Genomic DNA, 24,626 nt, shown 5'->3' with positions numbered 1-24,626 from the left:
TGATCATTAAGGAAGAGAGAACTGGTATCTGCACTGCCCCTCACTAACTGCTGTGGGCTCGACTGGCACCCGCTGACCACTCTGAGATCAAGGAGGTTTGTAGGAAAAAGAGGGTCTCTGGACACTCAGCTTGGATAGCATCTCCTGGTGAGCTCGCCTTTGTCTCCTGTCGGCTGGGATATGCCGAAAAGCCGGTCCAGCTTTAGCATCGGCAGGGTTGAGGAGTGAGGAACGCAGGCAGTCTGCCCTGCCCTTAAACGCACTGGGGCTGGGTCCCCTAAGGGGTCCCTCGGGAGGCAGCGCTACCCGCACTGAAGCCATGGGCGGTGGGCTTGCACCCAGCTCCCTGCTCTCGTGTGAGTGCCTCAGGGAGGCCCCAGGGCTGGTCAGGGCTCTGGACACCCCTGCGTTCTGCTGGGCCACCCCGGGGCTGAGGGGACTGAGATCCAGAGAGCTCACATGACTTGTTGAAGGTGGCAGACTGTTGGTACCAGACTTGGGACCAGAAGACCAGGGCTCCCACTTACAATTCAGACCTCTCTACATTCACCGGAGGGAAGGTCTTCAAATTTTGACGATTCCCATTTCACGGGGTTGAACCAGCAGATGAACCGAGCCTAGTTCATGGTCGGTATTAATAATACCAGGAAACAGATGGTTTGTGAAACTAGATCATTCCAATAGCTTTGAAAAACATTTTTTAGTGATGTCAAATGTATTTTTATACATTTTCCCATTTTTATAGAAAAACAGTTGATATACATCACTGTGTAAGTTCAAAGTGTACAGCATGATTTACACATATTAAGAAATGATTATAATGGGTTCAATTAACATCCATCATCTCATATGGATACAATAAAAAGGAGAAAAGAGGGGAAAAAATGTTCTCCTTGTGATGAAAATCCTCTGGATTCACTCTTAAAACCTTTCCTACACATCGTCCAGCAACATTCGCTAGAGTCACCATGTTATACATTAGATTTTTTTGAATTATGAACAAGCTCATTGTTAAAACAATTCAGAAAAATGTAATTTTATATAAAGATCACTCAGCATCTTCCCCCCAAGGAGCCTCTGGAGCTCAGTCTCAGCTCGTGTCCTGTTTCCTGGTCCAAGTGCTGCTTTGTCAGCCTCAGAGCCTCCGGCTGCCCACGGTTCCTGCCCTGCCCTGCCCTGCGCATGTCTAGATTTCACTGATGACAGCTTTTTATCCTCATCCACAGGCATTTGTTGAATGCCTTTTGAACGTCCCTGAAAACATCTACCGATCTCCAGGCAGATTGCAATTGTCTGCTTGCCTTTTTGTTTCAAATTATTAGTTTAGTATTTGTTTTTATTTGGCTGTCCAGGTCTTAGTTGCGGAACAAGGCATCTTTTAGTTGGGGCATGTGGATCTACTTCCTTGACCGGGGATCGAACCTAGGCCCCCTGCACTGGTAGCATGGAGTCTCAGCCACTGACCACCGGTGAAGTCCCAAACGGTTTCTCAGTTTGGGTGCTATTGACACTTCACCCAGAGCTCAGTTGGTAAAGAATCTGCCTGCAGTGCGGGAGACCCGGGTTCGGGAAGATCCCCTGGAGAAGGAAATGGCACCCCACTCCGGAATTCTTGCCTGGAGAATCCCATGGACAGAGGAGCCTGGCGGGCTACAGTCCACGGGGTTGCCAGAGTTGGACATGACTTAGTGACTAAAGAGAGAGAGACACTTCGGGTGGGTAATTTTCCGTGGGGGCTGTTCTGTGCATTGGAGGGTGCAGAGCAACCTCTCGGCTCCTACCCACCAGTTCGTCCTCAGTAAACGTCCCTACTGTGTCTCCCGAGGACAAGGTTACCTCTGGCTGAGCCGATGCTCTCAGGGCAAGTGACGGGGCTGTGTGTGGCCTATGACCCCAGGCATCTGACGGTGGATGGCCGTCGTGCCCTCACTTACCACCACATGCCCTGACACCGTCTTATACCTGGAGAAGTGCGTGACTCTGGCTTCCTGGTGAAACAACATCATTTTTGGTGATGTCGGTGGCTTTTCTCTGGAACTGATGATTCATTCACCTGCTGGGCCTTCCCGATTCATCAGGGCAGCTCCTGGGGATGAGCCAGGTGAGAGGCCCTCACCATTAAGGAAAGAAAAGTGCTTCAAACTTATGTCTGGCCCAGGTTCCTGGTACACACATTTTTCTCTTTCTCTCCCCCCCAGAGTTCTCTGAATGCTATGAATGGATCGCTTAATTGAACTTTACAACTTTCTTTGACTTAAGATATGGATGTGTATTACTAAAGACCTTTGAACTTAGTCTTGACTCAGAAGCTAAACAATCTTCTCCACAGAGGTTTAATGGCCTTCGGACAATCTGGCCTGGTGCTGGTCTTTGAACTGTCAACAGCATTTAGACAGCACGGAGACTTCAGCTAAAAATACTGTGCTAGATACACACGAAAGCTGTATGAGAGCAGATCTTCAAACTTCTCTCATCCACACAAAACTATAAACATGTGCGGTGATGGGAGTGTTCACTAACCTTGGTTATCTCTTGCAAATATATACACACAAATCATTATGGGGTGTGTCTTCTATTCACACAAGGTTGCACAGCAATTATAGCTCAGTAAGGCTGAGAAAAAATATTCTTTCTGCTTTGCTAAAACTTCAATTTGTTCCCGTTTTTTTTTTTTTTGCCACGCTTTGAGCCCTGTAGGATCTTAGTTCCCCAAACAAGGACTGAACCTGGGCTCACAGCAGTGAAAGCACTGAGTCCTAACCACTGGACCGCCAGGGAATTCCTCCCCTGGCTCTTTTATACTGTTTGCCGGTGGAGTGTGAAAGATTACAGCTCATCCTTTAACGGTCTCTGCTAGTGTGTATATTTTTTGGTGGCTTTTTTTTCCCTTTTATTCTTAGTTTTTAAAAAATGTTTCCTTACAGAAGTTAACTGCTGGGTATAGGATTTGATTTTGCTCTATTTACAAGCAGGTTAGTTTGTTGCTGTTTCATGGATGCTGGCAGGAGAAAGGGCCTCCTGAGTCAGAAGCAAGTGGGGTAACTTAATGGTACAGGCAGCAGGTCGCTTCACCCACTATCTTGCAAGTCCATCGGTGGCGACTAGGGGGCGCCAAAGGGACGCCCGCTCCTGCAGTGGGTTGTGTGACAAGCAAGGAAACTGGAGCTTGGGAAACCTGCATTTTATAGCAAGCAGTAAACACACCTGCTATTCTTATCAGAAGACCTTACCTCATCAAGGACATTTGCAAACAGGCTGAGAATCAGCCTGGGTAAAAGCGAAAGGACTGTATTCTTGGCACAGCTGACAAGGCCAGCTAGAGACCCTTGGGAAAAGAGTTCAAACTCTCCTTACTTTGGAGAAGAGGATTTTAAAATCAAACAGGTTGAAAAAGAAACACGCACCGGAAAAAAATACTTTCCTCCCACATTATTAACATCAGTACCACTTGGCAGTTGTTCAACCACAAAACTAGTTACTTGCGTACTTTTACTACTTTAAATAAAGGACATTAATAGCTTGGATTCCCAGCCTTTAGACGGGATCACTTGAATCCCTCCACAGAGGCCGTAGACCAGGAGTGCTGGGAAAGGCAGTCTCAGGGGCTCAGTTTTTCTACCCCTGCATAGCCACGAAAGAGGGGTCTCAAGCCTGGGACATCTCTTTACATGGAGTTCCTCTCATGGCCTGTGTGGGCCTATCTGTTTATTCAGGACTATCTCACCCTGTTCTGGGTTTGACATGTATTTCTTTGTTCTGCTTAAGTGCCTGGTCAATCCCACTGCAACCTCTGTTCCCAGGCAAGAAGGTTCAGGGTCTGTTCCCTGCTGCACAATACGGGTGGGTGCAGACCACCTCTCACAGGTTGTCGGGAACGACACTCATTTTTGATCTCCCATCTTTACGTTCATTCCATCCAGAGCCTTGTGAGTTGTGTCTTTTATGGACTCCAACACCTGCCAACCTCACAGGAGGCCAACTTCCTCAACGTGCTGCTACTGGAGACAGGCAACCGGATTCATATGCTTGACAGATAGACAGACCTTCTCCACCATGCCTTTACCTCTCCTCTCCAGATACTTAGCTACACTGTTTACATTGTCAAGATTTATAAAACTCATAAATTTTCTATCTTTTGCGATAGCTAAAGGTTGATACACATAATTAAAAATCAGAACATCAATATATCCTATATGACGCACACAGTGTGTCTGAACCCATAGAGGATGAAATATACATTCAGTCAGTCAGTTCAGTTGCTCAGTCGTGTCTGACTCTTGGCGACCCCATGGACTGTATCACCAACTCTTGGAGTTTACTCAAACTTATGTCCATTGGGTCGGTGATGCCATCCAACCATCTCATTCTGTTGTCCCCTTCTCCTCCCACCTTCAATCTTTCCCAGCATCAGGGTCTTTTTCGATGAGTCAGTTCTTCAATCAGGTGGCTGAAGTATTGGAGTTTCATTAGTTTTTTAAAATTTTGCAACTTCCAGGAGAATCTTCCAAATACAAACATCCAATGGACACATTTTTCACTGCCTTTCAAGTTAGCTTTCCTGGGTCACAGTCAGCTAACATTATTTCAAGTGTCCTATGTCATCTCTCTTTCTTAGAATCCTTTTTTATTTTCCTGGTCCCTTCCTCAGACAATCAATATATGTATGTTAATACTGACTAGGCCATTTGGGCCCTAGAACAAGAGAAGGCTCCCACGGATCAGGCCACTGTGTGACCTACTCTGCGGCTTGGGTCACGTGATCCAGCTGATCCAGTGGTACCCAAAACATCAGTGTCAGAAAGGGATGCTGTCTGGAGCCTTTGGTGGAAGCATCTCGGTGTAGGCCTCGGGGTTTGGAGCACAGCCCTGCCGTCCTCCATAGACGATGACTTTCCTTCTGAGAAACAGCTCTTGCCTGAAACAGACGGAACGCTTAAGCACAGGCCAGCAAGTCAACACGAGACCTGAGCTGCCCATCAAGACACGGTGTTACCTGGCCACCAGCCGTAAGGCCGAGTGTGCACAGCGGTGCTCCCTCACTGAATGGAAACAGCATTGAAGGCTCACATTACACGAGGACGTGGCCCAAACACCAAGGCCCCCACTCCCGCGACACCGCCTTCTCCTCCTGCCTGCAGCTATGGCCCACGGGGAGCTCTCCACCAGGAGCCACAGAGGAAGAGAAGTCTGTGCGGGGTTTACCCAGGGTCCTGCCCGACGTGCAGATACCGCCCCCCAGTGGACAGCTGCAGCACCACAGCCTCTCCCTGGACAGGCCGGAAGGACAAGGTGCCGGGATGTATACCAGAGAAGTAAGACATGGGGTATCGAGAGGAGGAAACCTCTCTTAAGGGATGAACACACACACTCCCTGTAGGTTCTGCTTCCCTGGGGAACCCTAACACATTGGGCATCGGTATCTGTTCTTACTGCCGCTCCAAGTGACTCTGACATGCTTCCTCATTTAAGGAATTAGCATTATCAATTCGTGTTAGGAGAAATAAGCTCTGGGGCAAAACTCATTACCTGGATGCTCTTCAACAGCTGGCAACCTGAAACAATGATCCAAAAAAAAAAAATCACACAAAAACACCAAAAAGTATTTTGAAAAAGTGCTTGAGAATTTACTGTACAGTTTTTTTTAAACAATTTATTTATATGTTGGCTTCTACATGCTCTTGTATTTGTGTAAAACATTTATACATATTCTTTACAATTTGTACATATATTAAATGGCTGTATCATAAACACTGTTCTATGAGATTTTATAAAAGAAAAATCAAGTAGGGAAAATTACTTATGAAACATTAACAAAAAAAAAAAAAACCCGTGATAGTGAAGAACAAGAAGTTCTCATATTCATGTTCATTTGATTTCCTCTTCTATTTATTTTTTGGTTTCACTTTGTTTGTGCTGGCCCAAAACCTTCATTTCCTATCATGTGACTGTCAGGTCAGAAGAGGGACAGTGGTGTGAGAGGGCGCGGTCAGGCAGCCGTGGAGGGCAGTGAGGTCTGCGGGGCTGAGACCGTGTCTGCGAGCGTCCCAGGTTAAAGCTGATGGTTCGCCAATACCCTGTTTTGCTTTATGCCATTAAGTAAAGTACTAGTGATGACAAAATCCTGTCTGGAGTTTGGGACACAGTCAGGAAAAGCATCGCCCTGAACTTTGTCTTCTCGCACGTAAAAGCTTGGGGAGGGCCACCTGCTACGCGACTTAGCACCCTCGTCAGCCCCTTAAAACCTTCCCATCTGGTGGAGCCGGGAGAGGCTTGCTCAGCTGTGCTTCTTCGTTTCAGATAATAACCCCCACTGGCCCGCTAGTCTAAAATCCAAATCAAGTAGCAAAATCACGCTTTCCCCAGCCCTTCTCACGATGCCTCCTTGAGCAGTTTGAGACTGCGAGGCCAGCAGAGAGCCTGGGAGGAGTGCTTGCCCCCAGAGACGTGGCTGCTCCTTCCCCAGGAGCCGAGCCAGAGCGCCTCCCCCCAGACCCCGGGCTTTCTGGGTGAATCCTTCCAGCCTCACCCGGGCTCAGGAGGGAATGCGAGGCAGACGGCACTTTAGGGCAGTGGGCGCGGGGGCTCTGATCCCGGGGTTCCGCCGAGCTGGTCCTCTGGAGGGACGCGTGCAGCAGGGCACGTGAGGGGCAGGAGCCACGGGAGCCCCTGCCTGCTTCCTCTTGTCGAGAAAACTGAGTGTCTGAGTTATAAACATCTCAGTGGAAGGCCTGCAGAGTTTCCTAAATATATAGGACTCTCAAAGGGTAGAAAGGAGTTATAAAAATATACAAACATATTATGTTTTTTACTCTGGCATATTTTGCATTTTTTAAGAAAGCAATTAGTAATTATCTGACATTGGGCGGCAACAGGAGAACTGTGGTTGACTAATAAATTACAATTTTATGTAAAATATCGGGGGTCCAAATCCCTAATTTTCCATTAAAATTCTGATAACTTTAAGTACTTTCCAAAAATAGACAATTTCCATTGGTTTAAATAATGGATGTGGAGAGGAACAAAAGACTCTTCCTAAAAAACTGATGCATTTAGGTGCTTAATAAAGGAAATCAAGTTTTTTTTCCAACTCTCTCTTTTTTTCGGTTTTCTTTTTGCTTCTTTTTGGAAGATGGGGAAAAACAAAAATCAAATTGTGTCGTCCCAAGTCAGAAGGAAGCACTTCGGCGTTTCTCCACGTTCGTCCCATCTGTCCTACATCACTGGGAAGCGGCCGAGGGCCTGCCTCAGCTTTTCCGCAATCTGGTGGGAAACAGAGCAGTGTGAGATGTCTCCCATCGCGACCCTGTGGTTCTCTCTTATTCCCATCTCTTCTCAAACATTCCAGACATCAAATCCTGTCCCTGGCAGATGCTCCTAGTCTCTCCCAGCCCCAACCCAGCCTCTGAGCAGTGGAAAGTCAGTCGCTCAGTCATGTTCGACTCTCTGTGACCCCCATGGACTGGAGCCCGCCAGGCTCCTCTGTCCACAGGATTCTCCAGGCAAGAATACTCGAGTGGGTTGCCATGCCCTTCTCCAGGGGATCTTCCCCACCCAGGGATCAAACCCGGGTCTCCTGCATTGCAGGCAGATCCTTTACCGTCTGGGCCCCCAGGGAAGCCCCATAAAAGTGAGCGTGTCCAGACAGTGGAGCGCGCACTAAGTCGCTTCAGTCGTGTCCAACTCTTCGCAACCTCATGGACCGTAACCTCCCAGGCTCCTCTGTCCATGAGCTTCTCTAGGGAAGAATACTGGACTGGGTTGCCATTTCCTTCTCCAGGGGATCTTCTTGACACAGGGGTCAAACTCATGTCTCTTACGTCTCTTGCATTGGCAGGCGGGTTCTTTACCACCAGCGCCACCTGGCAGTGGGGAGACCTTCCTAAATTCCCAGATGGGACTGCTGGCGGTGGTGCGTGGCTCAAAGGAAGCCCAGCTCCTTCCAACCACGTGGCGTCATTTCTAGACCATCAGCCTGTCCTCCCAGGATCCAGGCTCCGTGCTGGGCCCAGACTCCCCTGCTTTCCCTGACACCTGTGACCTCCCGAGACAGGCCCTGCTGCCGCCACACAGTGTGGAGACAGGCTGCACCTTCAGCTCGTCTCTGAAACCACCTGTGTGCACCACACATGGACAGTGTGCACGGAGCACATGAGCCACGGCTCCCTTCCAGGAACCCAAGTGGCAGGCACGCGAGTGGCAGTGCCCGCCCGCAGACAAGAGGACACGTGTGTGGATGTGAGTCTGGAGCCTGCTGATCCCTGAACGCACAGGGGATGACACCACGGAAACAGTGGAAAACTTAGTAAGAAATATGGCAGCCAACATGCGGTCAATAATAACAAGTTACAGAACTTGCCTTTGAGGTCTGGGTTTCCACTTATGGGCTAGATCTTTGTTTTCTGTACACCCTGGTAAATAACAAAACTGTTCCGCAGAGGTGTGAACGCCTGCATTTTCATCACCAGTTCCTGAATGGGACCATCTAAGGCTTCACTCCCCTTCTTGCTTTTGTTTTCCTTCTGAAATGCCTCTGGCACACAAGGGAAACCCTCGTCCACACACAAAGGCGGCCTGTGCAGTCCCGCGCGGTGCCAGGCGCCTTCCCCAGCGTAGCCGGCAGGGTGACCTCATCTCACAGTGTCCCCTGTGCATGGAGCGGTGGGGACCGGACAACAGGGGCTTCTTGGGGGCTCACCACCAGCATCCCGCACCCTTCCTTCTTGAAAACAACAACCCCTCTTTGGCCCAGTGTTCTTCAAAAGGAAAACGCAGATACGGTTAAAAGAGATTGGAAAAAAAATCCCTGCTCAGTATTCAGCCTCCTTTGGCTTACTGAGAAGTGAAGTTGCTCAGTCGTGTGCAACTCTCTGCGATTCCATGGACTGTAGCTTACCAGGCTCCTCTATCCATGGGATTTTCCAGGCAAAAGTACTGGAGTGGGTTGCCATTTCCTTCTCCAGGGGATCTTCTGGACCTGGGGATCAAACCGGGGTCTCCCAAATTGCAGGCAGATGCTTTACCCTCAGTTCAGTTCAGTCGCTCAGTCGTGTCCGACTCTTTGCGACCCCATGAATCACAGCACGCCAGGCCCCAGTTAGGGTTAAAAACCACAGGTGCGCCAGCTTCACAGGGAGCCCCGGGAACAGGCCAACTCACCGTCTCATAGAACTGCACCTGCTGCTCCAGGTACAGGCGGATGACGCTGTTGTAGTCGTAGATCCGGTTACTGTGGAAGTGATTCATCTCGGCTGCAACCAAGACCAAGACATCGGTCAGTGCCCCCTGGACTGCAGACGGGCACAGCTGTGTCTCTGGCCCAGTTATGATTCATCATCAGCCAGGCTGGCCTGTGCCAGGTCCTGACAAAAATGCTACAAAGAGGCTAGAAAAACAGTTTGAACAGATAATGGCAAAAACACTTTTCCATAAACAGACGATTACTGTCGATTTGCATGTTAAACCTTCTAAAGCCCAGCAAGATCACCCAAAAGACGGCCCGTTTGAGCAGGAAACTGACTTGGGCCCACTGGCTACCAATGACCTCAGTCCAGAATGTTGAGTCTGTTCATGGGGCCCTCACGAGGTGCCCACTGGGCGCCAAGTCCTCTGCTGCCCAGGCGCCTCTGAAAGGCGGCCCTCTTCAGGGGAGCTGATGCCTGATGCCGCTGAGCTCCAGGACTGCCAGGACTCGGCCTCCTCCCAGGCAGAGGGTTGGACGCCCATCCTTTGTGTTTGCTGAATGTCTCAACTCAGCAAATGAACCCCTTCCCCAACTCTGCCTCTCAGTGCCACCCCGTCCCATCACCATATCGGAGAGGCCTTCCTCATCAGGCCCATATCACCTCTGCCTTTTCCCTACACGCCACACCTACAAAGCCAACGGCCGCTGGCAGAAGTTCCTGTAAACAGCTCACTGTTCCGAGTTTTAGGTTGTTTAGGCTGTACAACACTTTCATTCGTCTGTTTGGGTTAACTCCAAACACAAGGTCAAGACCAAATTTCCCATTCAAAACCCTGTCAAGCCCCAAGCTTCACTCAGGCCTCCCTGCTTCTGCCCCGAATTGCGCTCGTCCTGGAAGCCTTTCACACATTCTTCTCTTCTCCTGCCTCCTCCCTAGTCCTGAGGGTCCTTTGGAAAAGCCCCGTAAGCACCCTTCACTCTCTCCCCCAGCACCTCATCTTCTTTGGGTCCTCAAAAATCTCAGACAGTCGGGGCCAGCTCTCCAGCTGGGTTGTCTAACATCAGCCTCCAATTTGCACCCCCAACTTCCGTCACTAGGCAAATCCTCTTCCTTGAGCAGTGTTTTTTCTGTTTGTTTTTCCATCAAAACCTTTTCATGGCTTCCTAACGCCCACGGCAAGTCTAGACTCTTCTGCCTGGCTTTTGAGGCCCTCCAGAATCTCCAAAGTCTCCCCCCATAACCTGCAAATGTGTTTTATTCCCGAAGGCCAATGACATGATCTGGTCCCATTTTGTTCTGTGTGCTGTGTTCCTGCTAGAACACCCTTCCGCTCCCTCCGTGACCCGTGTAGTCCATCCATCCGCCAAAACACGAAAAACCATCCACTGCTCCCTATCTGCTGGAAAACACTCACAAAATTTAACATTTTCTTTTAAGTAACAGTCAAACCATGCCCAAAATGCTATGTCCAAACTCCCTTCGCATTGTATGGTCTTGGGGCCTGCAGGTTACATGCTGCTAAGAGCTGGATTCGGGAATCTAGTCTGGATAGGGCCTGCTATTAAAGGTTATGAAAGGAATCTTCAGGGTCTCCAAGAAGAAATAAAAACGCACAGGTTTAATCACGCTGTCATTTGTAGTTACGTTAGGTAAAAGCATGAAAAACTAAATGTAAATATTACAGCTTTTAACACTGGATCCCATAAACAACAGGCTTATGAAGATACTTTGAATCAGTTCTTATTAACTTAACTGCTGTTCGTTCATACTGGAATTTCTCTCCAGCAAGGAAAATAGAAAATTTTCTTGGAAAAAAATCTCCACTAGCTACACATAGACCTTATCATTCTTACCTTGCAAAGCGTAAGACATTGTCCCAACACGCTTCACCATGTTCTGTTTGTCTTGCGGGGTGATCTTACTAGTTGCAACCAGTTTATCACTTTCTTTCACTTTTTCTATTGCTCCCTGTGAAATACAAAATGCGGTGGTATCAATAAAACAAATCCAAAAGGATTAGTCATTAGTTTAAAATGTAACAAAGCCAACATATTCTATAATTGTCGTGCTACTGAACAGGAAAATGTCCCCACAAAATAAGAACACGAGGAACGCATCTCACTGTAACTTCCTGTAAGTCGCTTGGAAGCAAAAATGCTGCTATTCTTGTAAAATATAGCTGAGCCGAAGCCCACATTTTTATGCTGCATCAAGGCTGAAAACTAAACAGCACTCTTCTTCTGTAATATGAGCAAGTCACTGTCAGGTGAGAGCGGTACATGACTGGAAAATAGGCACGAGCTTTAGGAAGTCATTTGATCTGGGGCGGTCCAGCGTATGTGCCTGGGCACTCTTGCAGAGCACTTCATAAGCTGGTGCCTCGCTGTGCTGATCATAAGCTTTACTGCGATTTCTATAAGAAGCTCTGGACTAACTTCAAATTAATACTGAGGTGGAAACAGCTGTAAAAGTTGCCAAACATTTCCCACACTCGTGTCATCACACGGCTCACGGGCGCTGTCTGGGAAGAACTCTATGCCTGGGTATAAATCAGGTTCCCCACCTAGAACTCTCAAGGCAGGCACAAACTCCTACAACAAGCTAACTGTTCTGAGGTTTCTTTTTCTTTTTTGAGATCTTTATTTTTTTATTCCCACCCACCCCCATTTACAGCAAGGTAACTGACAGATAACATTGTATTAGTTTAAGGTGTACAACCTAATGAATGTGAGACGTGTATAATGCAAACAGATTACTACCATAAGTAGGTTAAGAGCCATCACCTCAGTGAGTTATAAACTATTTTTTCCCTGTGATGAGAATTTTTAAGATCTACTCTCCCAGCAGTTCCACCCGTGGGTATATACCCAAAGAAAACAAAACCACTGTCTCAAAATAAACCCAAGCACAACACAATACCCTGGAGTATGACGGCTGATCAAACACCCACAGTAATGAGGGAATACACAGGTTTTGAAAGAGAGAAAAATTAACCAGAATCAAAATCTGAGGACACTCCAATATTTAGTTTTTAAAAAGAACCTTTATGATGGGACCTATATAGTTTCCTTTCTGTTAATGTAAACAAATAAAATCGACATTGACCATTCTGATCTTAATTAGGAGAGACTTTGTCAGGCTCGGGGACAGGACATCTGATTTCACCTGGACAGGAAAGGCCCTGGGAGGACTTGCCCATGCAGTGTGCAGGGAGGGTCTCGCTGATGAGGGTAAGAACCATTCCTGACATTGACTTCAACACCAGACACCCCGATTACTATGTCTGTGACCTAAGTATATCCATAAAGGAATATCTATCATCCTTTTAGTCCCCTCCAAGTAATCTTTTTACAGAATAAAAGAAACTGAACAACCACTCAGCTGAAGGGCAAAGCTCCCGCAGGTGGCCCTGCACCTGGGTCCTGACTCGGCCGGGACCCCATCTGTGAACGCCTGGGATCAGATTACCTTGTGAGCGCCAAGAATGTCAGGGAAGCAGCCAAGGAAACCTTTATATTCATGATTACATTCCATCAGGAAATGGAGATCTTTCTTTGGCTGTAACATGAAAGATTGGCTATTATTGGTGGAGGAATTCAGACAACCGAAGAGAAAACGGTTACATTTAAGGGCTGTATCAGCTGAATCTGCCAGGCATGACATGAAGTTACTGAGTGTGAAGCAGTCAGTCTAGTTCTCCGATAAGAAAATAATCCCCGAGAACTCTACACTGTCATTGTAGGCTGTGAAAAAATGATGAAACTGGATTTTTAGGTTAGTTGGTAAAATTAGCTATTTTGAAGTGGCCCAAAAGACAACACTGTGAACAAAATTAAAAAAAAAAAAAAAAACACCGTATGTTTACACAGAGGCAAATAAGATGTTACAGCTTAATGTATAAATTTTAGCAGAAAATAAAAAATTGCTAAAAATCTGGTAATCATTCAAAGTGGCAACTATAAATTATTCCATTTTTTCTGTGATAATATTTAAAGTTTTGGTGTACACGATTCTAAAAATTAATCTTTTTTTTTACAAGTATCAGGAGAATAGTTAATGACCACATAAATGTGTGAGTATACAAATATATATTTCAAGATGTCACCTGCAAAAAAATTTTTTTTTTTTAATTTAAGGGTTTGAAACAATCTCGATGGTTAGTCCCCTTAAGGGGACATTATCTGTTATCTATGAACATAACTGAAATCAGGCTACTAAAGACTCCAATAAAAGCCAGGTAGCTACAACGAAATCTGCTGCCTTCCAGGAACCTGACCAGGGCTTTCTCTTTATTAGCTGTTGATCCTCAGACCACTCCCAGGCAGGTGCTTCCATCGCTGTTTACAGACCAGGAAACCCCTGCTCCGAGAGGCTGGGCAAGACTCCAAAGAGGAACCAGAGTGAAGCTCTTCCCTGTAACGTTCTAATCCCCTGGTGGCTGAGACGGATCCAGACCATCGGCGCTGAGGCTTCCTGATGATGAATTATCCACTACTTTAGTTAGCTTGGCCTACTACTCGGTGTAATTAATAAAGATACACAGGGACAGAAGAGAACAGCCATTTGGAACGCTTGTCTTAAAACAGGTTTTCAATAAAACGTGGATTAGGTCGCATAAAATCTTAACGGGCACTATGTGGCTATGTTAATATACCTGTTCTGCCACAAGGCTGGCAATTTCTTCGTAAGTCTTCCCTGCTTCAGTTATCGCGTCATTGAGATCTGTTTCACCTGAGAATCAAGACAGTTATGAGTGCTACAACTTGCATTTCCTTTTCATTACTTCTAAAATTTCATTATAGCAAACTTCAAACTTTGCAAACTATACAATAGTAGAATGAATCCTCATCTACCCATCAGCTGACTTCCCAAAAACAGCCTATGTCCCATCTTTCAGTCCCCTCTTCCTCTCCCTTTTACTGGACACTTTTCACTTCATCCATACATTTTACCTAAAAGACAAGGGCTCTTTAAGAAATAAAGACAACCCCAATTTGACACCTAAGAAACGACCATTGGTCCTGATATAAACTGTCCAGCCAGTGTGCAGCTGCCCGGTGTCTCCAATCAAGTTGGTGGCTTGAGTCAGGATGCAAAGACGGTCCCCGTGGCATAGAGCTGACACGTTTCCTACAGAGGTTTTTGCTCCTCTGTGTGTTTTTCTTGCAAATTTCCTTTGGGGAAGTGTTGAATAAACCAGGCTGTGTGCCTTGGTCCCACAGTCTGGTTCTGTTGAGTGAGTCTCGGCAGTGACAACACAGTCCTCTGTTTCCTGTATTGTCTAGAGCTTTCATTTTCGTATTTATTTAGTATTTTAGGTTTGCAAATTGGTGCTATGCTACTTCTATCACTGCTTCTTTATTAGCTGAAATACATTTATAAAGACAAACTTTATCGGCTTTTTGGTTACCTTGAGGTATAGGGACAGGAAGAACAGGTTAAATGCTTCCTTCTTTTTACAGTTTTCATAATTATAAGTTGATTCTATTCCATCCTCCAAAGGTGACTGAGATTAACTTTTTAAGAATATCATTGCAAGTCTGGATTAAAGTTGATATGCTTTGTTTCACAGCAATCATTATCTTCACTAAGCTCAAATTTTTGCTCCATAGGACAGTGGAAGGTTCTTCAGACTGGCATCGGAGTTCTTTCCCTCCGAGTTCTGGACTATTTCAGGGAAACAGTGTTTTGAAATTCCATGTGGGTGATGCTGGGAGTGCTTCCTGTTTCTGGACGTGATAACTATTTCCAGGCTTTCTCCGTGAATGGAGCCAAGTGTGGATTCCTAACCTATCTCCCCACCTTCCCCCTTTGGTAACTTTTTTCCCCTATGTGTGTGAGTCTATTTCTGTTTTGTAAATAAGTTCATTTTTATCATGTTTTTAGATTTCACGTGTAAGTGGGATCATATGATATTTGTCGTTCTCTGACTTCACTTAGTATGATAATCTCTAGGCCCATCCATGTTGCAGAAAATGGCACCATTTCATTCTTTTTTATGGCTGAGTAATATTCCACTGATACAAATACCACATCCTCTTTATCCATTCATCTGCTGATGGACATTTAGTTGCTTCCATGTCTTGGCTACTGTAAAAAGGGCTGCCATGAATACTGGGGTGCCTGTACCTTTTTGAATTAGAAATTTCATCTTTTCATAATTTTTAGATATATGCCCAGGAATGGGACTGCTGGATCATATGGTAGCTCTATATTTAGTTTTTTTTAAGGAACATCCATACTGTTCTTCATAATAGATGCATCAATTTAAATACCCACCAGCAGTTTAGGAGGGCTCCCTGTTCTCCACACCTTCTCCAGCATTATTTGTATACCTTTTGATGATGGCCATTCTGAGTGGTGTGATACCTCACTGCAGCTTTGATTTGCATTTCTCTAATTGGCGATGTTGAGCACCTTTTTAGGGTCTCTTGGCCACAAGATGCTTATCTTCCCAGACCTTGGGTTCCTCATCTAAAAAAATGGGGGCCAGACCAACGAATCCTCAAAACTCCTGCCCAAGCTAAAAGTTTTAACTAAAAGACAATTCAGCCAGGCCAACAAGAAATATTCAAATACGGGAGTCACAGGTCTTACATTCTGGTAAAAGACTAATTTCTTATACCTGGAAATACTCAGATATTGACCTCCAAAGACCTACCCTCCCTGGGTATCAGAATAATGCCATGGTGACAGTACCAAGCCGATCATTTCTGTAAGCGATAGGACGTCCTCAAATTGAATAGGTGCTACTCACCTGGCAAACACTTTAACTTCTTACCAGCTCCTTATGCCAAATTAAGAAAACAAACCAAGATATAAAAGAAAACTGCTAACTTCCAAGTGTTTTCCATGGAAATGCACAACAAACTGAAAATACCACAAGTGAGATATACAACATGGGATAAGCTAACAACAATGAGTCAGAGAGAGACATAAGGCAGTATGAACTTGTTCCTCAGTCAAGAGTTTTCCCTCCAAATGTCCCTGATAAGATCTGGCTCTTGACAGTCAGACTCGGCTTCAGAGTTTGGCAGAGAAATGAAAGCAGGGCAGGGTGTCACATACCATACCCGCCTGCTTCACTAAAACACAAGAGCTGTATCAGAACACAGCAAGGGCAACGACGCTAGCCAGGAGATCCAAACTATTACCACCCACCACCTTTCTCGAAACTAATCAGGTGAGGTGGCAAAAGTCCTCAGTGGAGCGGCGCAGCCAGTTTAGACGTCACTGATGGTGGTGCTCCACTGCAGTTATCGCTTGTCTGCAAGAGCCCGAGGAGGCTGGTCTGTGTGGATAAGACACCCAGGGCCCAAAGAACAAATGAAGAAAGATGTACCTTGATAACCACTAGAGCTGAAGACTGTGGCTAAGCTCTGCAAGGCTTTCCCTATCTTCTGATATTCCTTGGGTAATGCTGAAAGAGAAAAAGGAATAAGTCATTCACGAAATGAAGCAAAATTAAATGATCCAACTATTTTCTCAAAGTATTTTTATAATAAATCTGAAATGATTCAAAATAGTCTATATTCTTTAACAGAATATCAATACAGACAACCTGTTTTTAGAAATTACTTTTTCATCAATTTTAATTAATCAATTGTTCAATAAATAGTGGACACTATTATTATGAACACCAACACCAGTGCCCACACTCTCATTACTGAATAAAATCAAAGCGAGCCGGAAGCTCATTTAGACGATGATTCCCAGCTTTGAGTCCCTTCGTGCATACACCAACTTGATCATCACAAACACCCCCTCTGCCAATGCAGATGCACCATCTCCCCTTCCTGGGCTAGGAAAGCTGGGGTCACGAGGCTAGTAAGTGGTGGGTCTGGGGCCTGTTACTCCTGATCCGTGGCTTTTCCCACTCTGCCATGTACCTGTGAGTGATTATTTACAAAACAAAACATGACCAAAAGCAATAGGGCGTGGAGAAAAACAGCAGTGGAACCTCACAAGACCAGGGAGGAGGGATTTTAGCTTTCTCTTCTGTATAATAAGATTAATTAAACCATCTCCAATGCTCCTCTAGTGCTAAATCCTAGGCTTCTAGGATCACTCTAGAGAACTCTCCAGAAAAGAGTCTTTGTATCTTAGGCTACTTTTATTTGCAATCTGTACACAGTTTCCTGAAACACATCTGCTGTCTTCAGAAGACACCATTACTTGCATTTGCAGAGACTATACTATTAATAAAGAAAAATGATTCAAATGTTTCTTTAAAAAAAATTCCAGGACAGAGAAATCTGACAAACGGTTTACAAGCTGTAAGAAACAGGAAGCACGAATTAAAGAAAAATGATTCAAATGTTTCTTTAAAAAAAATTCCAGAACAGAGAAAGCTGACAAACAGTTTACAAGCTGTAAGAAACAGGAAACACGAATTCAAATTACATTAGCTTGGTTAATTTTAATAAATTGTTCACCCTTTTGTAACTCAGTTTTTGCCTTTGCACCAGGGATTAAAAACTCTTTTGTGAGAGGAAAGAAACTATGGCTGAATCAGATTCTAAACAAAACACTTCAACCTCCTGTTCCCCCAAAGAGAGCAGCCTAATGCTATTACTATTTCCTAATTTTGGTCTGTGGATCTTACAGGACATGGAGTCAATCAGACGTTAGACATAAGGGATTTGATTCTTTAATAGAAGCCATAATCCCACATTTTTGTGATATCCTTAAAAATTTTAAGATTTGCACGCCTATAAATTTTTGTTTAAAAAGGGGCAACAGCTGAATTTACAGCTAATTATTTTAAAAATTAAATGATTTCATTTACATTTTAGAGAAGTATCACTCCCCTTTTGGCTCATGAGTTATCCCGTTACCAAAGGCCTGACACAGATTTGGTTTTCTGAAGCTGCATTTGTATAGGTCACGTTTTCAGGCTTAGTACTATTTTCAGTATTTCTCTGCCATGGGAAAAGGAGCCAGTGTTATTGCTCCTGGTGACTGCCCCTCGAGCATGAACAGCTGGTACATGACAACGGTTCTGTTGATATAAAATATCATGTGAATGGTGGAGGACCATTCGGTGTAAGGCCTGGTTTTTCCTGCACAGGGTCAGACAGGAAACATTTTAGGCTTTGTTGGACTGCAGGTTTCTGCTGAAAGTACTCCACTCGGCCACACTTCACACCACAGCAGCCAAGGCATGACCCTCACAGCTGACACCGGACTGTGTTTCTCTCCTTGGCTATTGGACGGCAGAGCGGCCTGGGTCTGGGGGATACGGGAAAACAGTTCAGCAGGCAAAGGGAAGGGAGGGTGCAGCACAGCAGGCAGACAGCGGAGCGGACAGCGGCACGTCTCCTCGGGTCTGACCCAGGCCCCAGGCTTTCTGCTACCACCCGCCACCGGGCTTTCCCAAAATTAGAGCTTTAGTCAAACACACAACTCACTAGAGGGATGACTACTAAAAAACAAGATCCTGAGATTAAAAATAACCACGGGCACTTTCTCTGCAGGCAGAAAGGATGACTCTTCCATAGATTACAAACCCCACATAACTGGAAATATTTAAGTGGACATGATGCTTTATTACAGGGGTTGCTGAACTGGCTCTGGTCAAGCCAGTTTTCTGTGCTGTAACAAGGGTTGAGCAGTGAGGTTCCTCAGAGCACCGCAGGTGTGATGTTGCTCTGGCTCACTGAGCGCGGCTCTGCCTGCGGTGGCCTGGCGACGCCGGGGACGGCACTTACGTCCTGTGCACCGCTTCCAGTGCTCCTGCCCCACGTTCAGCAGCTCCTTCACACCATCGTCCATGGCTTTGGTGAACTTGCCGACAGCATCACACTTCTGTTCTCTGTGGGGCAAAAACACAAGGAGGCTGTCTCCGTGACTTCACTACCCAACGTCCAGACAGTGTGAGGTGTAAGAGGTATAAGTCCACCATGGTCAGGGGAGCTCACAGCAAGCCTGACCACAGGTATTTGTGTCATGCGTTCTAGCAGCTGCGCTGTAACTAAATTAGTCTTAAACACCGGCTGGGTTCAGGTTTTGAAAGAACTGCTTCAACATCTGCCACTTATATTTTAACTCTGCTTCCTTTTGCCCTCCAACTCCTTGTGAATTCTAACTAAAATTGTTTTAAAGTAAATAAAATCTTCGTTTCTTGAATATCTTACTTGATGAAGTTCAATCGCTGCAAGTACTGGTGGCTCTATAGTATGGGTTGCTAATGGCAGCTGTTCACTCATTCCAACAAATACTTTAATGAATCAGAGCAAATAAACCTACGCACACAGCAGCTAAGTGATACAGAAGATACCAGTTCCTTCAGGATTAAAAAGCTTTTCCTGACTTGAAAAATATGATCACAATATACTCTGAACTGAAAGAGGAGGTTATAATAGAGACTGTATAACATGAGGCCACTTTTGTTTACACAACCGTTTTCCCTTCAGATACATGTGTACAGAGCAGGGTTTGGAAGAACACAGACCTAAGTCAACATTTAACACTGATTTTCTCTCTGCATAGTTAGAAGACTGTCTGTATGCTGGGTAAAACATAAGCAATGGTTATACATTAAGAAAAAAGGCTGCCTGAAGTTATTACTGTGAACATACACAAGATTTCTTATGAGTCTTTATACAGAAAAGGAACTACTCCAGACTTTCAACCAAGCCCACATTAAAAAGATGACAAGATTAAAAACAAGAGATTAAAAAAACACTGGACAAACAGGCCTGAGATTGCTCTCTTCAAGGCTATGTTCAAAGAGATTTCTGGCCCGTGGACTGATCTGTGGGTGTCAGCTGGCTCGGTGCCACGCCATGTCATCACACTTTATTGTTAATAACTACTAACCACTGTGTCAACTATGAAATCACTGACTTCAAGGTAAAAAGGAAGCGGACTTTAACTGATGTTATGGTTAGAAAGACAGTGTTTCAAGTACAAGCGGCTCGCCTTGACTTCTGACTACAAACCCCACTCATTTCACACCCTCTCGTCTGATGATGTGAATTCCAGGTGGGGTCAGACGGGCCAAGGCCTGCAAGCAGAGGAGGCAGGCTTGGTTGAGGAAGCAGGGGAGGCTGGCAGGATCTCTTACATTTCTACTAAGTCCAGGTCAGGTGCCTCTGGCTCCATGGTGGAGAATATCATAACTCCCACCAGCTCATCTTTCTCAGCCTTCCTCTTCCCAGTTTTCCATTCCTGCAAAGAGGAACACTATGATGTTAACGTGGAGAGCGGAGCCAAACAGCTCTTTCAAAATCCCATTCTAGCGTCGGCTCACTGACCATCTTTACCCTTCTAACTTTCGGGAGGCAGTGCCCATGCTGTCTCCCTCTGCACCCATGTACCTCCAACTCCATCCCGCACGTGAACGGTGTGAATGGTGCCGCTGTGCCAAATGGTCCTTAAGAGCTCAGATCCTTTCAGAGTGAGGTGACCCAGGACTTCTCCTTTCCCAAGGCCCACCCACCCGTACAAACACACCCTGGGAATCTGACAAAGTGCCTAAAAATTTTAGGTTGTTTTCTTGAAAAGATTAAAGCTTTTCTAAATATAATATAGGAACCAATATTATAAACTATTAAAAAAATATTACAAGTCATATATATATATATGGGCTTCCCTTGTAGGTCAGTAGGTAAAAAATCTGCCTACAACGCAGGAGACCTGGGTTTGATTCCCGGGTCGGGAAGATCCCTTGGAGCAGGAAATGGCAGCCCACTGCAGAATTCTTGCCTGGAGAATCCCACGGACAGAGGAGCCTGGAAGGGTCTCGAGAGTCAGACACAACTTAGCGACCAAACCACCACCACCACCACATGTATATACACACACTCACAGAAAAGTGCCCAAAGCAAAAATACACAGTACAACAAATTCTCATACAGTGAGTTCCTGTGTAACTACTTCCAAGGCCAAGAGAGCGGAGAGAGCTGGACTTCCTGAAGTCCCCTCTCGTCCCTTCCCTGTCACTACCCCTCCCCTCCCTCCAGGGGTGACCATGGCCCACCCACTCTTTAATGGCTTTCAGTTCCTCATGCCATACAGTTTCACCACCGAAGTCCCTACACCGTGGTTTTGCTACGTCTGTGAACTAGCTAAGAACCCAACACTTGGCATTCTTCTGTGTCTGGCCTTAGTCGCTCAACCTATGCTGAGAAGTTACACGCACACTGTTGTTACAGCTGAAGTTCACGCATTTCACGGCTGTGTAATATCCCCGCGAGTGACTGCGGCCCAGTTTATTCACCCCACTCTACTACGGGCAGCCATCAGTGGCCCTGGGGAGTTATGGATAAAGCTGCCGTGTACACATCTGCTGGTCCATGTGTGCATGCGCTTCTGCAGGGATACAGCCAGGCATGGAAAGTTATTCAAGCAGATAATGCCAAACTGGTTTCCAAACTGGTCTCACCAGCTTCACACCCACCAGTGGTGTGTGAGTTTCAGAAGCTCCTTATCTCACCAAGAAGACACTTGGTACCCTTGGTCTTTCTAGTTTTTACCTTCTGGTAAGTTTATTCACTGTGGCTTTAACTTGCATTTCTTATTACTCAGAGATTAAGTGCTTTTCTATACACTTCCGGATGACTCAGATACTTTCTTCTGTGAGTTATTATTGTTGTTCAGGCACTCAGTTGGGTCTAACTCTTTGCGACCCCATGGGCTGCAGCACACCAGGCTTCCCTGTCCATCACCATCTCCCAGAACTTGCTCAAATTCATGTCCATCGAGTTGGTGATGCCATCCAACCATCTCATCCCATCCCTCCTTTTCCTCTTGTCCTCAATCCTTCCCAGCATCAGGGTCTTTTCCAATGAGCTGGCTCTTCACCCAGGTGGCCAAAGTATTGGAGCTTCAGCTTCAGCATCAGTCCTTCCAATGAATATTCAGGGTTGATTTTCTTTAGGACTGACTGGTTTGATCTCCTTGCTGTCCAAGGGACTCTCAAGAGTCTTCTCCACAGTTTGAAAGCATTCGTTCTTCGGTGCTCAGCCTTTTTTATTGTCCAGCTCTCTCATCTGTTCATGACCACTGGAAAAACCATAGCTTTGACTATATGAACATTTGTTGGCAAAGTAATGTCTCTGCTTTTTAATATGCTGTCTAGGTTGGTCATAACTTTCCTTCCAAGGAGTAAGCGTCTTTTAATTTCATGGCTGCAGTCACCATCTGCAGTGATTTTGGAGCCCAAGAAAATAAAGTCTGTCATTGTTTCTACTGTTTCCCCCTCTATTTGCCATGAAGTGATGGGACCAGATGCCGTGATCTTAGTTTGCTGAATGTTGAGCTTTAAGCCAGTTTTGTGAGGGACATTAGCAAATCTCCCATTTGTCTACTGGTTTATCTTTCTTATCAATTTGTATGGGTTTCCCCATATTCTAAAATCCAGCCCTTTGTTGGCTATAAACGTTCATATCTTTGACTTGTTTTTCCTTTTTAATGACTTCCGATAAACCAAAGTTCTTTTTCTTAGGGTAGTCCAATTTGTCAGTCTCTTCCTGTATGTGTCTTATTTCAGAAATCCTTCCCTACCCTAGGGGTATGAAGATTTTCTCCTGTGTTACCTTTTAGAAGTTTTATTGTGTTGTCTTTCACATTTAAACTAGTAAACCATCAGAAATTAATTTTTTTTAGACTCAATACAGTGGAAACTTTCAACTGGATAAAAGTAGAAAGAAAAATATTTTAATAAATCCCTATAGATCCAGCTTCAAAAATTATCAACTTTTAACCAAACTTGTTTTATCTGGTCTCCTCCATCTTCCTTTTATTTCTTGTTTATTTTAATGGAAATCTCAGACATAGTATCACTTCACCTATAAATACTGCACAATGTATATTTAACAGATAAGGGCCATGTCTTGAAAACATTACCAAAATACCAACGTCAAACCTAACAAAACCAACAGCTGGTTGTGAGGCAGTGATCACATTTATTTTTCCCAGAGATGCCATCCAACGGAGCACCACTGATAGAAAAGACTGCCCATCCCCCCTGTCCTCAGACCCATTCTTGTCATAAATGAAGGGCCCACTCTAGTCTACTGATCTGCTTTTAAAATATTTTAGCTTTATAATGAGTCTCAACATCCAGAAAAGTCTTTCTCCCATTTCATCTTCATTTTAATGAGTATCTTGGCTATTCTTGGAGCTTAAATTTTCTATGGAGGACATCTTTTCAGATCTTCAATTCATAAAACATAGTGCTGGAGCACTTATTGAGGTCTTCTTTTTATTTCTCTCAGCAGTGTTTCATGGATTTTAATGTGGATTTACATTTTTCTGTAGGTTCTTTTGGGTTTTCTATGTCCAACCATCTATATGAGGTACTGTTGCCCAAAGAATCACAATTTTCAATAATTTTCTAGTTTTATACTGTCATTTAGCAGGTGAGGAAATTGTGGCTCAAAGAAATTAATGTTTCGGTCAAGGTCATAGAGGCAGTCAGAAGCAGAGACCAGACTAGAACCAAGTGCCCTGGCCCTAAGTTCTTTCTTGCTTCTCTTGTATCAAAAACATTAAAAAAAAAAAACAAAAAAAGAGCCTATAATTTGCATAAAGCACAACCTTTATAAATGCTTCCTGTTTTCTTGTTTGTTTTGGGGTTTTTGGGCCATGCCACGCAGCAGTTCAGTTCCCCAACCAGGAACTGAACCGAGGTCCTCGGCAGTAAGAGCGTGGAGTCTAACCACTGAACTGCCAGGAAATTCTCTAGAAATGCTGCCTCAACAGAATCCTAGACAGATCAAACAAGCCTTTGTTAAAGTCCTGTGGTAAGCAGTAAGGCACCAACTTGGAGGGGGTTCCACACAGTTTTTGTAACTGCTATATATTACATTTTGACATGTAAGCATTCACTCTGAAATGCAAAAAGACTACAAATATTTAAATGGAATGATCTCTAACCTATAAAGTACACTGAGCATGACCAAACAAATGATTGCATACAATGGGAAACTAAGGTGACACACAGCTACTTCCAAAGCGATAACAATAGTGAGACGACAGCAGCCAATGTCTTCTTGATTTTCAAAAAAGAACAGTGACTGCAGGCAGAATGCCTGCCCACGGGGCAGAGGCAGACCTGGACAGACAACAGTTCTGGAAAAACAAGGTGGCTCTGAGAAAGCAGGTTCACTTCTGAATCTACTTTTCATTACACTATTGACACTGTAAGGTCAAGATATGATCCTAAGAAATTGTTCACACTATTCCCCTAACTTCACGCTGAAAATTTCCTACAAAGCTCGGCGTCTACCCTATATTCAACAGCATTGAGGAAACAGCCCCTCTTCCTATCACAGCCCTCACCCCTGTCCTCACTGGGTCACTGGTTCCCGGTTTGCAGAAAACCATTCTGGCAAACTCCTTGCTCACATGCTGCGACTACTTTACTATTACTTAGAAATAGCCAACTAATCAACATGATTTAACTTCCGTGGTGTGAATGTGACAATTCTCAATATC

General features: G+C 45.0%; 1 protein-coding gene across 2 annotated transcripts in view; it reads right to left on the bottom strand.

The window, feature by feature from the left end:
* Positions 1–5,585: 5,585 nt before the first annotated feature.
* Positions 5,586–24,626, bottom strand: part of SNX9 (sorting nexin 9) — an 87,276-nt gene continuing 68,235 nt past the window's right edge. Inside the window, exons 12-19 of one of the 2 annotated variants that reach the window (XM_055432785.2) lie at positions 20,251–20,354; positions 18,893–18,996; positions 16,525–16,602; positions 13,837–13,913; positions 12,651–12,740; positions 11,036–11,150; positions 9,157–9,248; positions 5,586–7,260 (exon numbers count right to left, since the gene is read on the bottom strand). In XM_055432785.2, coding sequence (XP_055288760.2) covers positions 7,213–7,260; positions 9,157–9,248; positions 11,036–11,150; positions 12,651–12,740; positions 13,837–13,913; positions 16,525–16,602; positions 18,893–18,996; positions 20,251–20,354 — 708 coding nt within the window. In that variant the 3' untranslated portion in view covers positions 5,586–7,212. The remainder of the gene's footprint in view (positions 7,261–9,156; positions 9,249–11,035; positions 11,151–12,650; positions 12,741–13,836; positions 13,914–16,524; positions 16,603–18,892; positions 18,997–20,250; positions 20,355–24,626) is intronic. The other variant, XM_055432786.2, reaches the window with a different exon arrangement.

The sequence above is a fragment of the Moschus berezovskii genome, chromosome 10 (genome assembly GCF_049115385.1).
Source record: "Moschus berezovskii isolate FMDL1 chromosome 10, NW_MosBer_1.0, whole genome shotgun sequence".
In the NCBI taxonomy this organism is placed as follows: Eukaryota; Metazoa; Chordata; class Mammalia; order Artiodactyla; family Moschidae; genus Moschus; species Moschus berezovskii.
Note: the sequence above shows the minus strand (reverse complement) of the source record. Positions and strands in the feature narration are given on the sequence as shown.